Source organism: Phragmites australis, chromosome 1 (genome assembly GCF_958298935.1).
Source record: "Phragmites australis chromosome 1, lpPhrAust1.1, whole genome shotgun sequence".
Taxonomy (NCBI): domain Eukaryota; kingdom Viridiplantae; phylum Streptophyta; class Magnoliopsida; order Poales; family Poaceae; genus Phragmites; species Phragmites australis.
Genome location: NC_084921.1, coordinates 12,024,006 through 12,036,942, shown reverse-complemented (window position 1 = coordinate 12,036,942; position 12,937 = coordinate 12,024,006). Strand labels below are relative to the sequence as shown.

General features: G+C 44.3%; 1 protein-coding gene across 1 annotated transcript; it reads right to left on the bottom strand.

Annotated features, from left to right (window-relative positions):
* Positions 1 to 10,326: 10,326 nt before the first annotated feature.
* Positions 10,327 to 10,853, bottom strand: LOC133931151 (ATP-dependent Clp protease proteolytic subunit-related protein 4, chloroplastic-like). The gene is made up of 2 exons (XM_062377961.1): positions 10,635 to 10,853; positions 10,327 to 10,542 (listed from the first exon to the last, which is right to left on the bottom strand). The coding sequence occupies exons 1-2, from the start codon at positions 10,851 to 10,853 to the stop codon at positions 10,327 to 10,329; spliced, it is 435 nt and encodes a 144-aa protein (XP_062233945.1).
* Positions 10,854 to 12,937: the final 2,084 nt, after the last annotated feature.

Sequence of the window (12,937 nt, the reverse complement as noted above, 5' to 3'; positions counted from 1 at the left end):
ACTTTGTCTCACTCAGAAATCTTGCAACCCAGAAGAGCTTATACACTGTGTGTGTCATCAAGAAGCAAGAGAGAGCACTAGAGTGATTTGTAAAGTCCATAATTGAATATTAAGGATATCATTAGTGCTTAGAGAGTAGCAAGTGTGCATCTAGTTGTAGTCTAGGCTTGATTGGGATCAAGTGAAGCTATTTGCTTATTACTCTTGGTGGTTGGCAACACCTAGCCGGTCTTTGATGATTGGAGGTATTTTGGTGAGCTCTTGAAGAGTAGCAAGTGTGGTTTGATCCTTGTGTGGGAGCCCCAAGAAGAGCTTTGCCCTTAGTTTGATGCGTGCCAATTCAGAGATGGAGAAGTGGCTATCATGAGGGAGCACTTCAGTCTTGGTAACTCAAGGAGAGCGATATCCTTAGTGGATGCTCCAACGAGGACTAGGGGGAGTGCCAACTCCTCGATACTTCCGAAAAGAATTCGGTATCTTCTTATCCATCTCTTTACTTTTCCGCATTTAAATTTGAGCATTTACATTCATGCAAACTTTCAATTCCGCGATTTACTTAGTGTTATAGCTTGCTTGTTTTCTTGCTTTCATCTAGCTTGATCGTGTAGTTGCATTATCTTTCATCTAGTATAAGGTTGTTTACTCGTCCTAAAATTCGGTATAAGTAGATTTTAATTAAAGCCTAATTCACCCCCTCTCCTCTTAGATCATTTGATCCTTTCCATTGGTATCAAAGCTTCGTGCTTTTAATTGGTTTAAAATACTAGAGCAATGGCCATCGAGAATGGCAGTAGTGTGCCAAAGTTCAAGAGAAATAACTTGTCTATTGGAAAGTTTGCATGACGATCTATTTTAAGGCTATTTCCCATAAAGTTTGGCTAGCCACCTCCATTGAGTTTGATAAAACTTTTACCGAACAACAAGTTAGATAGAATAATAATGCTAGAAATACTATATTTGAGGGAATTAGTGAAGAGATTTTCTCTAAAGTAAGAAGCAAGAAATTCGCTCATGATATTTGGACCGGTCTTTGTGAAATTTATAAGGGTTCTAGGAAAATCCAGGAGGAAAGATATTATACGCTTATGAATACTCTTAATCAATTTAAGATGTTTCCTAATGAGTTATGCAATGATATGTACTCTTGTATGAATATGCTTGTTGAGAAAATTAGTTCTCTTTAATTTACTCAATTGTCTCAAGAAGATATTATTCGTAGGATCTTGATGGTACTTCCCAAGCCGCAATACAATATTGTCATATCTCTTCTTCATGAAATGGACACCAATGACATGACAGTCGCTGATGTTGTTGGAAAGGTTCGTGCTCATAAGATGTTCTTGTTTGGAGATAAGGCGAAGAATCTTCATCTAAGAAAAATCTTGCTCTCAAGGCTAAGATGGTTGATAAGAAGAAGAAGCAGAGGAAGCTCCCATCATTAAGTGAAAGCGATGAAGATGATGATGATCATGATCATGACTTCGACACCGAGCTTGCCCTCCTCATGAGAAGAACCACAAGAATGATGTCAATGTTGGACAATAACGGATACAACTATGATCCTAAGAAGAACAAATTTCAATCAAAGAAATTTGACAAATTTGGTGGCGAAGACAAGAAGAAGTGCTACAATTGTAATAATCTTAGCCACATGTCATATGATTGCCCTATCCTGACAAGAGAAACAAGAACAAGAGTAAAAAGATAAATGCAAGTGAGGATGAGGACACGCACAAGAAAAATGGTCAAGTCAAGAATAAGAAGAAGCTCTTAAATAAGAAGGATGGAGACCATAAAACTTATATTGTTGGTGAATGAGTCTCCGGCGAGAGCTCAAGTGATGATTCAAGTGATGATAAAGACAACAACTTCACGGGCCTCGCCATCACTAATGATGATCCATTGTTTCCTCCATCGCTTATGTGTCTCATGGCAAAATGTAACAACAAGGTGAGCTAAAAAGCCAGTGATAAGCATTGGGTGCTTGATAGTGGATGCACACAGCATATGACTGGCAATGTAAAGATGTTCATATTATAAGAAGATGAAGTAGGCGATAATGACAAAGTCATATTTGGTGATAACTCAAAGGCAAATGTGGTAGGTTTAGGTAAGGTGGCAATCTCCAATGATATTTGTATCTCTAATGTGCTTTTAGTAGAGTCACTTAGTTTTAATTTGCTTTCCGTAGCTCAACTAAATAGGCTTCACATGCTTATTTAATAATATTGATATTGTTATAACTAGCAAGAAGCATAATAATCTAATCTTTAAAGGCTTTTGACATGGATATATCTATCTTGTAGATTTATTCTCTAATGAAGCTAGCTTGACAATGTGGCTCTTCATCAAGACTTCAATGGGTTGGCTTTGGCAACGTCAACTTGCACACATTGGAATGAGCCAACTCAAGAAGGTATCCAATAATGGAATAGTGGTTGGTTTAAAAGACATAGTATTAGAAAATGATAAGTTGTGTAGTGCTTGCCAAGCGGGGAAGTAAGTTGCAAGTTCTCATCTATATAAGTCCATGATGTCTACATCAAGATTCCTAGAGCTTCTACATATGGATCTCTTCGGACCAACTACCTACAAAAGTCTTGCTGGTAATCTCTATTGACTTGTTATTGATGATAATTATACAAGATACACTTGGACTTTCTTTTTAGATGATAAGAATAAGACTGTTAGGATCTTCTAGAAGTTTGCAAAGAGGGCTCAAAATGAACTTGATGACACAATTGTGAAGATCCAGAGTAACAACGGGACGGAGTTCAAGAACACCCGAGTTGAAGATTATTGTGATGATAGAGGCATCAAACATACGTTTTTATCAACCTACACCCCTCAACAAAATGGTATGGTGGAGAGAAAGAACAAGACATTGATCATTGTAGCAAAAGCTATGTTGGATGAGTATGGTACACTAAAGAAGTTTTGGGCGTAAGTAATCAACACGGCGTGTCATGCATCCAACCGAGTGTACCTCCATCGACTCTTGAAGAAGACGTCATACGAGCTTCTTATTGGGAGGAAATTGAATATCTCCTACTTTCGAGTGTTCGGGTGTAAGTACTTTATCTTTAAGAAAAGAGAAGGCCTAGGGAAGTTTGAGCATCGTTGTGATATTGGTTTTCTTGTTAATTATGCGTCAAACTCCAAAGCATATCGAGTATTCAACAATATCATTGGTTTTGTTAAGGAAACTTGTGATGTAAAGTTTTATGAATTTAATGGCTCCCAAGGATAATGTGTCTCTTATGATGATGTAGGTGATGAACCCTTGAGGGATGTGATGAAGAAGATGACAATTGGGTACATCAAACCAAAGGAGGAGGATGAAGATGTACCTTCTACTTTCACTTCACATAGCTCCATGGCGCCTCAAGTTGATCAAGATGATGAGAATGATGATCAATCACTTCCATCACAAGATGTTCATATCTTTTAAGAGGAAGCTCAAGCTCAAGCTCAAGATATTGGACTACCTCAAGAACCAAAAATGAAACAAACGCATATTTTCAAGGATCACCCAATTGACTTGATCATTGGGAGTCCATTTAAGAGAGTAAGAACACACTCTAGTCGATATATTTCATTTTATGAATATTACTTGTTTGTCTCTTGTTTAGAGCCCACACATGTAGATGAGGCCCTTGAGGATCCAGATTAGGTGATTGTCATGGAAAAACAACTCAACAACTTCACCTACAATGAAGTATGAATTCTAGAAGAGAGACATCAAGACAAGAACGTGATTGAATCAAGTGGGTCTTCCACAACAAGCAAGATGAATATGGTGTGGTGGTACACAACAAGGGAAGACTTGTCGCGCAAGGACTTGCACAAGTCGAAGGTTTGGATTTTGGGAAACATTTGCTCCCATGGCAAGGCTTAAAGCCATCCATATCATTCTTGTATTTGCTTCACATCATGACATTAAACTTTATCAAATGGATGTGAAGAGTGCATTCTTAAATAACTTCATTAATGAACTTGTTTATGTTGAATAACCGCCCAGTTTCAAGGATCTTAGATATCCTAATCATATTTATAGGTTGCACAAGATGTTTTATGAACTCAAGAAAGCCCCAAGAGTTCGGTATGAACACCTACGTGATTTCCTTATCAACCAAGGATTCAAGATCGGAAGGGTGGACACTACATTATTCACAAAGATCATCGACAATAAGCTTTTCTTATGTCAAATTTATGTTGGTATAATATTTAGTTCAACTAACAAAGAGTTTTACAAATAATTTGGTGATATGATGTCTAGTGAGTTCGAGATGTCGATGATTGACGAGCTCAACTACTTTCTTCGATTTAAAATCAAGCAATTGAAGGAAGGGACGTTCATCCATCAAGAGAAGTATACGAAGGATATCCCCAAGAAGTTCAAGATAGATGATAAAAAACCAATCAAGACCCCTATACCTACAAATGGACATCTCAACATGGATGAAACAGGTAAACTGGTTGACCAAAAGCTTTATTGTTCTATGATTGGGTCACTTCTTTACCTTACCGCATCTAGACCCAATATTATATTCAGTGTATGCATGTGCACTCGTTTTCAAGCTAACCCTAAGGAGTCACATCTTAGCGCAGTTAAAAGAATCCTTAAATATCTAAAGTGTACACCTAGTATAGACTTGTGGTACCCCAAAGGCTCTAGTTTCTTACTCTTGGGATACTCGGATTCAGATTTTGTCGGATACCATATGGATTGTAAGAGTACATCGGGTGTGTGTCACTTGCTAGGGCAATCCATAGTTTCATAGTGTTCTACGAAGCAAAACGCTGCGGCCTTGTCTACCGCGGAAGTAGAATACATAGCCACCGGAGCATGTTGTGCTCCAATCCTTTATATGAATCAAATATTGTTAGACTTTAGTATTCTTCTAGAGAAGTTTTCACTCCTTTGTGACAACGAGAGTGCCGTAAAACTTGCAAATAGTCACATTCAACACTCTCACACAAAGCACATTGATATCCATCATCACTTCCTTAGAGATCATGTGGCTAAAAATGATATTTCTCTTAGTAGTGTAAGATCGGAATATCAATTGGCAGATATCTTCACAAAACCTCTAGATGAAGCTAAATTATGTAGATTTTGAAGTGAGTTGAATGTGATAGATGCTTCAACGTCATGTGATGCCGTGTCATATATACGTATTTCATGATAGGTGCTTGTCTAATCTTCTCAAGATAATGGTGAACATGGGTTTTGCTTGAGTTGATGGCCCTTAGTTTCACTCAAGGTATGTTGTTGAATTCACTATGAAGAAGCTTGAGAAGAGAAGTAATATGACAAGATAGATTTATTTCATGTTATGCATTCGCTTGTCATATAGTTTCACTCATGTTTACTTTCATGCACTTGTTTTACATTGCATATACATTGATGGTAGAGAGATCATAAAGGAGAATATCACTCTTTGATATTGTTATTCGCTCTCAATGTGAACATACATCTCTATAAGTGAGATTAAAAGATATTTGTGCTTAGTGCCTATTAAGTCATGTCCTAGCGAATTTGAAGTCTTAATCTTTAAGTTCATAGGCAATATGGCTCATATATTTCCTTAGAATTTTCTCCCTCCTTTCTTTTTGGTTCTTATTGCCTATTGCAAAAATTCTATATGGTATAGCCCCGTTGGGTAAATATTTGCAAATGAGTGTTTGATAGGGTAAGGTCTTCACTCAAACTAGTACAAACATGTGTTTTTATTACGTGTTTATTTGAAGTTTGGACTCAATGAGAGATTCTGGTTCCACAGAGTCTTTTTCTTCTCATCAGATGGTCCGATGCCCCTATTTTTCTTCTCAACGGACCATCCGGCACTTAGTTCCTCTGTCAAAAGGTCTGGTGTGTGCTAAGTGTTCTTCACCGAACCTTTTGGTGTTCAGGTCTATGGCAGCTTCTCAGAAGTTCTAGAAAATAGTCTAGCGGGTGCACAATTTTCAACATCGGACCTTCCGACGTTAAGAATGCAGTATACACTTAGATAAGGTCCGGTGTTCGGTGCAACTGGTCAGTGGATTAACCGGTGTGTGATATTTGGTTTCGGCTCAGTTTTGCAACTCTCTTAGAAAATAGTCCAGTGGATCTATCCAGCACTCAGATGGTTTAGCAGCAGATCTTCCATTGTTCGCAATTTTCACAGGTCCCACCTGTCATGTATCTTCTCGGTCTCAGCGGTGCTTTTTGTGTTCATCTACTCTCACCACCACCACCCGAGCCCCCACGCCTCTCACCGAGTCGATGTACCGTCGCCTTACGCCGACACCGTAGGCTCGCCGCAGCTTGCCTAGTGCCCCTCGCCGCCACAAACGCCTCACCGCAGAGTAGCATCACTACTCACGCACTAGCCCTAGCGTTGTCGCTACTTCTCTGCACCGTTAGTGTCGTCGCCTAGTGCCTCCGGTCGTCGTGTTTCCTCCTCGCCGCCGGCTTCTCCTTCAGATTTTTTCTTTGTGTTGAGGATCTCTTGGCCAGATTGCAATTTCTTGCCCTAGTTTGATCATCCATGCAAATTCATACAAATTTGTCTCAATTTGATCAAATTTGGTTCAAATTCGCGCTACTTTCATTCAAATTTGCACAAAAATTGTTCAAATTTTGGTTCAAATGTTATGTAATTGATCAACTCTATTGTCATGTTCATGAATCCTGTACGACGGTATTTTGCCATTTTTTTTTGCATAATCCCTCCACATACATACACATATACATAAAAAAGAAAAGAAAAGAAGAAAAGAAAAAAAAGGAAAAAAAAAGAAGGGGCGACCCCATCGCCCGCACCTACCCTAGGGGGCACGCCGCCCCCTCCTGCTCTTCTCCCACGTCTCCTCCTCCTCTCCCAGGCGCCGGAGCGACCGCGTCGCTCTCTCTCCTCCCTGCTCCCTGGGCCCATGCCGCCAAGCTGCTCTCTCCTCCGCTCGGCTCACACCGCCAGCCCCTCTGCTCGGGCCGCACCGCTAATGTTCTTCTCCACCCGCCCAAGCTGCCGCTTTCCTCTCTCTCCCTATCCCCCTCGAATCGGACTTATCTCTATTTCTTCCGCCCAAATCAGAGCCACTTGATGCTTATCCCTCTGCGTGGGAACCCTAGCCGCCGGCTTTAAAAGGCAGGGAAGGGGTGCCGCACAGAGGGAGGAGGAAGGAAGGTGGAGGCTGATGAAGAAGAGATAGAGAGAGAGAAAGAGAGAAAGAGAGAGAAGAGAGATCCAAATAGGGAGGAGGCCGGTGAAGAAGAGAGAGATAGAGAGGAAGAGAGAAGAGAGATCCAAAGAGGGAAAAATCCAAGCCGGAGCACCATGGCCGCCGCCGCCGCCCTTGCTGGTGGGTACCTGCTATGACACATCTCTCTTTCTCCCTCTTTATGCTACGGGGCTCTTGCTGCCGGTGATGCTGCGAGCCTTCGATCTCACTGGGGATGCCGAGCGTGTTGCCCCCCCCCCCCCTTCCATATCTGCTACAGGTGCATCCATCGTGGTTCCTTCGGCCGATGTGCCACGCTAGTGTTGAGTTGAGGTAGCCTGGCCCGCCCCGCGTGCTATTGTTGATCTGTGGTGTGCAGGCCACCGTCGTGCCGTGGCTCGCCCATGCTAGCCACCGCTATGCATGCGCCCCCAGTCTCTATGCTAGCCACCTATGGATATCAGCGCGCGCAGAGGATAGGGTACACCGCCCTCCTGCTACCATCATGCTCCCGCGTCGCAGCTGTTGAACTCGCACCGGTGAGCTGTTGTTCCGCTGTGCACGGACATGGTTACACCAGCTATCATTGAGGTATGCATGTGTGTCGGGCTTGTTTGTGTTGTAGCGCGTTGCATGGTCGCCACAGATGAGATACTCTAGCCGGCCTTGGTGTTGTGCTGAATGAGATTGCTCTAGCCAGCCTTCGTGCCATAGCTGTTGAGCCCGTGTTCTGTTTCCGGTGAGGTGTTCCAGCTGCGTGTGTTGTGTCTCTCCACTCATAGAGCACCACTGCTTGTGCCAATTCAGTCAATATCTTTGTGGTGCCGCAGCGCTTTCTCTCGCTGACGCGGTGCAAATGAGTACTCGAGCATGCTTACGTATTTTGATTTTCAGTGGCTCAGTTGATTTTGATTTCAGCTGTTGCCTGTATCATGGGTCAGCACTAGTGTTGTTGAAGGCCCAGAAGTATTGTTGCAGTTGAGGGCTTGATGACCTGTGAGGAGATGGCATTTTGCTTCCCTCCTTGTTGGTTCTCTGTTGCCTGTTACGCTGTGATGGCTAAGAGTTGTCAATTGAGACTGCTGCTTTTGATTCCCTGTTGATGGTTGCTGGTGGATGGCTTGGGAGTATTAATACTGCTACATGTTATGAGTGAGCAGCTGGTGATGATTAATATCAATGTATGGCTATGAAAATGGCTCTGTTGATATTTTCTTTGGCTCTATTATTCGGAGATTTGAGGATGATGGTTCTGTTGGCAGCCAAGACCCAATGGTGACAACTACCTTGCTTTTCTGTCACTTGCATGATCTATGGCTCAATGATCTTAATGGTGCTACCCTTCTGCGGTTTGGGCTTGCCATTTAGCTCCAGTTATTGTTGCCATGGGATATACCTACTGACGCCATTGCCCCTTTGCTATAGGCTTGGTGTCACTGATCATCTCATGCAGGTCAAGTTCACTCAGAGGGCTCCTTTAAGTATTGCCCCTGTTATTGACCTGTTGGTGCTCGCTGTCGCCTAGAGGGATATGTTGCCTTTGGGCCCTGGTTATCACCCTTGCCTGTGTGGCCTGATGCCTTTGTGGCTCATAGCCTTTGTGGCTCATTGCATGTTGCCTTTCGGAATAGCCAATGAGGATAAGTTCAAGGCCCAGCGAGGGATTTAGTGAGCTAGGCATGGCATTGGGCTCCCAGTCATGGCTTCGCTGTTGAGCCGGTTGTAGCTATGCGTTGTGCCATGCTCCTAGCCCACCTCATTTGTATACACTATATGTTGAGGTTGTTTAGCCGATGATGACTCGGGATACGTAAACAGTCCATAAAACTCACGCTAGACTGTTTGTCCCATCTTTTGCTTTTCTAACGCTTACTTTGATCTATTTTGATGCGTGTGACTACAGCATTGCAGACTCGGAGATGACCTAAGTACGACCAGCCAACAGCTTAATCGGAGGTAGCCCGAGACGGGCATAATTAACCGGGGGGCTTCGCGAGGCCCCGGGAACCAGGACGAAGCAATCACCGAAGAAATAGTCAGATAGCGTGTGTTTGTACATGTGTATGAGCAAATTGTAAACTATGAAACTGTACTTTATGATTTCGATATTGAATGAATAAAGTTATGTGTTTCAATTACAGTTTGTCTCCTGTTCTTTCGTATACTTTGAGTATATTGGCACGCCCGTAATACATATACAGTTACATATACAGCGGTTCGAATACACGAAACGGAGTGTTTCGAATCCGCGAAACAAATCCATAGCAAGTTCATTTCAATTCCGCATCCAATTCATGCTTAGGGTTTGAATTGGGTCAAATTCATATCTATTCCTTAAACCTAAAGCGTTTGCTCATCTTGTTATCATCATTATATCTATCAGATGGGTCGTGGGTGTCGCGATAAAGGCAAAGCAGTTGAGCAGCTGAAGAAGAAGAAGACAATGGGACAGAACGAATAGGATAGAGCCATAGCAGCCGTAGATGCTCTAGTCACCCAGAGTGGACGAGGTATTCGTATCAGAGGTAACAATTCTCCGCCTCATCGGTCCGCCCACACTCGGTCTGTCGTGGGCTTGAGCTCGATGCCTTCCAAGCAGTTAGGTAGCCAGAAGAGGGCTCGTCAGGAGCCAGAGCCAGAGGAGCAGCAGCAAACAGAGCAACCTCAGGTACAGGTAGAGATCAGGTTGTGTGACTTGACATCCTTTAAGTCACCAAAGACTTGACATCCTTTAAAGTTTGTAGGATAAAAATGTATGATTTAAACATCTATTTTGTCTAAAATAAAAATAATATGACTTAATCAAATACCAGCAATCTTTTCATAGCTCCAACTCCAAAAATTTCTAAAGTTAGAGATGAACAGCTTTAATAATTCTTGAAGCTGAAGATCTGCAAACAAGTCCTATATATCTCCATTCTTAGTCTCATTTTAAAATGTCAGCAAGGTAATCTGACATCAGAGTTTAAAATGTCAGCAAAGTAATCTGAAGTAATGAAATAGATAGGTTGCAATGCAACTTATTGCCAAAATAATTATAAGTCCAAAATGAGCTTTTGAGAAGTCGATGTCAATTTCCGTGGAATCAATTGTCACGCTAGAGATCGACTCGCAACTTCAAACTGACTTATAATTATTTCGGCAATAAGTTGCATTGCACAATTTCAGTCTAGGCAGTAGTTTCTTTGAGGAGGGAAGGAGGATCAGCGACATGAGCTCTGTCACCGACAGAACAAGGCACATCCCTAGGTAAACGATCCGGTTCTTGTACAGGAACGAGGCCAAATCCGGCGGCAGCTGCTCCCACACAGTCCCCTTGAGGAACGGCACCACCTACAGGCCCAAAGAGACACCAGCTAGGCATTCCTCCACTAGTGACACGCCAATTTGCTCACGGGAGTTCACTAGCAAAGCGCGGAACATACCATCACGACGACGTCCCTGGCGTCGCGGCTGTTGACCCCGCAGGCGGGGTCTGGATGAGGGTTCAAGAACCACGGCTTGGAGGCGGCGGCGAGCACGCGCGGGCAAGCGGCGACGCGGAGGTTGGGGGAAGACGGGGCGGGGAGGGTGGAGGGAGAGGAGAAGAGGGCGCGGGAGTCGAGGGCGACGCGAGAAGGGGACAAGGCGGCGGCTGCCTCCATGGCGAGGCGGCGGTGTGCGGGGAGCAAACTCAGCGGAGGAGGCACGGTCGAAATGCGGATAAGGCCCCGCGGTCGTGGGGTTTGGTCTGGGCGGATGGGCGACGCGACGGCTATGATGGGTTTATCGGTGTCGTCTAGTACGGGTGTTGTCGGTGACATGGGAACCAGGGGTCCCCGAGTCCCGAGGACAGGACAGTAGAGTGCCACATGACGCCCTCCCTCGGGGATTATCTCCCCGAGGTCCGAGAAGACCAAGTCCCGAGAGAGGGTGCTCGGGGCCATGAACAGTGGTCCCCGAGCACCCGAGTTCCCCGAGGACCCGAGAAGACCAAGTTCCGGGAGAGGGTGCTCGGGACCATGAACAGTGGTCCCCGAGCACCCGAGTTCCCCGATGACCCGAGCAGACACAGTTCCGGGAGAGGGCACTCAGGGCCATGAATAGTGGTCCCCGAGTACCCGAGTTCCCCGAGGACCAAGAAAGGGCATATCCGGGAGAGAGTGCTCAAGGCTATGAACAGTAGTCCCCGAGCACTCACAGTTCCTCGAGGACCTGAGAAGTCCTTCGCCGGTGGTCCCCACAGGGGCTCGGTGGTGAGGTGTCAATTGGTGAGAGGCCCGATACTACATTTAAGAGGGTGCGTGGCCTGTCACTTCCAACCACTCCCCTCACGCCTGCTGTCAGTCCCTGCCACAGCCTGACAGGGAGCGTGGGGACATTTAATGTGGCGGGTTCCATCGCGCGTCATCCAGCGCGCCTCGGGATATTGTCGCAAGGCTCGAGGCATATCATATGCCGCTCTGCTGTGTCAAGCTCGCTCTGACCGGGCGGGCATGTGGGGTGCTCGGTGGCTGCCCAGTGGGTCCTCCCCGCAGCACCCGCTGAAAAGCGGGATGATGACGACAGGACCGGACGGGGGTGCATTTTCAACCCCCCGTCACATCAAATTGCAGCCCATGATGGTTGCTTACCATTTATGGCGCCTTGGAACTCGCGCCATCCTTTCTGGGCACGCTACCCGCCTCGACGGGTATAAAAGGAGGATCGGACAACTTTGGATCGATAGACCGAACTGAGAAGATCGAGAGACACAGAAGACAGCGACTTCTTCAAGATTGAGACAAGCTCACGAAGCTCTAGTTTTAGACAGACATCCTTGTAACACAAGAGATCCTCAGAGAGGCATTTATAGTGCATTTATAGCATACACATAGGAGTAGGGTATTACGCTCCGTGCGATCCGAACCTGTCTAAAATCCCCAGAGCATTTATTTCCTCCTACATCTGATCATCCATTCCACCTATATCTCATTTACTCTCATTTTTTTCACATACGTGGTAGATTCAGAATCATCCCCCCGGCCGAATCTCAAAGGGGGCCCCTCCGGATCCCCACTTGTGGAGTTCATCCTCCGACAGGTGTATTGGGTTTTCTGGATCGTATTTAGTTTGGCTCGGTGAATACTATAATCTCAGTAAGAAACTGTTTAGCTATTTGATGTGGGTAGATGTAAATATACGATTTTATTTTGGCGTAGGAGTGAAGCTCAAAGTGAATATAGAGTCTTTATCCGCTCATGCAGATAAACTCACTTGTTAGTATCATAAAATTATTTTCATATGAGTAGTATCATAAAATTATTTTCATATGAGTAACCAATCATTAGATATCTAAATCCCTACTCGATGCGTCCAGTCTCCATCTGCCCCGCCCCGGTTGAGGTAAGACAGGACGGGGCACCGGTCAGGGTAGGGTAAGATGGAGCGGGGCACCGGTCGAGGCAGGGGCGAGTTAAGTTCTGCCTCGCCTCGCTCCTTTTCGGAGTATGTGTTACATGCATGTTTAGCGGGTTTATTATCCTTTTGTAATAAAATTTTTAGTATAATAATACATATATGTAATTATTGTCATGTTATGTTAGGCCTCATGAATTTTAGGTGTAGTTTTTATTGATTTGTATGTTATGTTAGCTATAATCTTCTATTTAAACTTGATTTAGAACTTTTAACAATTTTAATCAGAACATAGTAGGACGGGTTGGGTCAAAGTCGGAGCTCCATAAGATGAGACGGGTCAAGAAAAAAT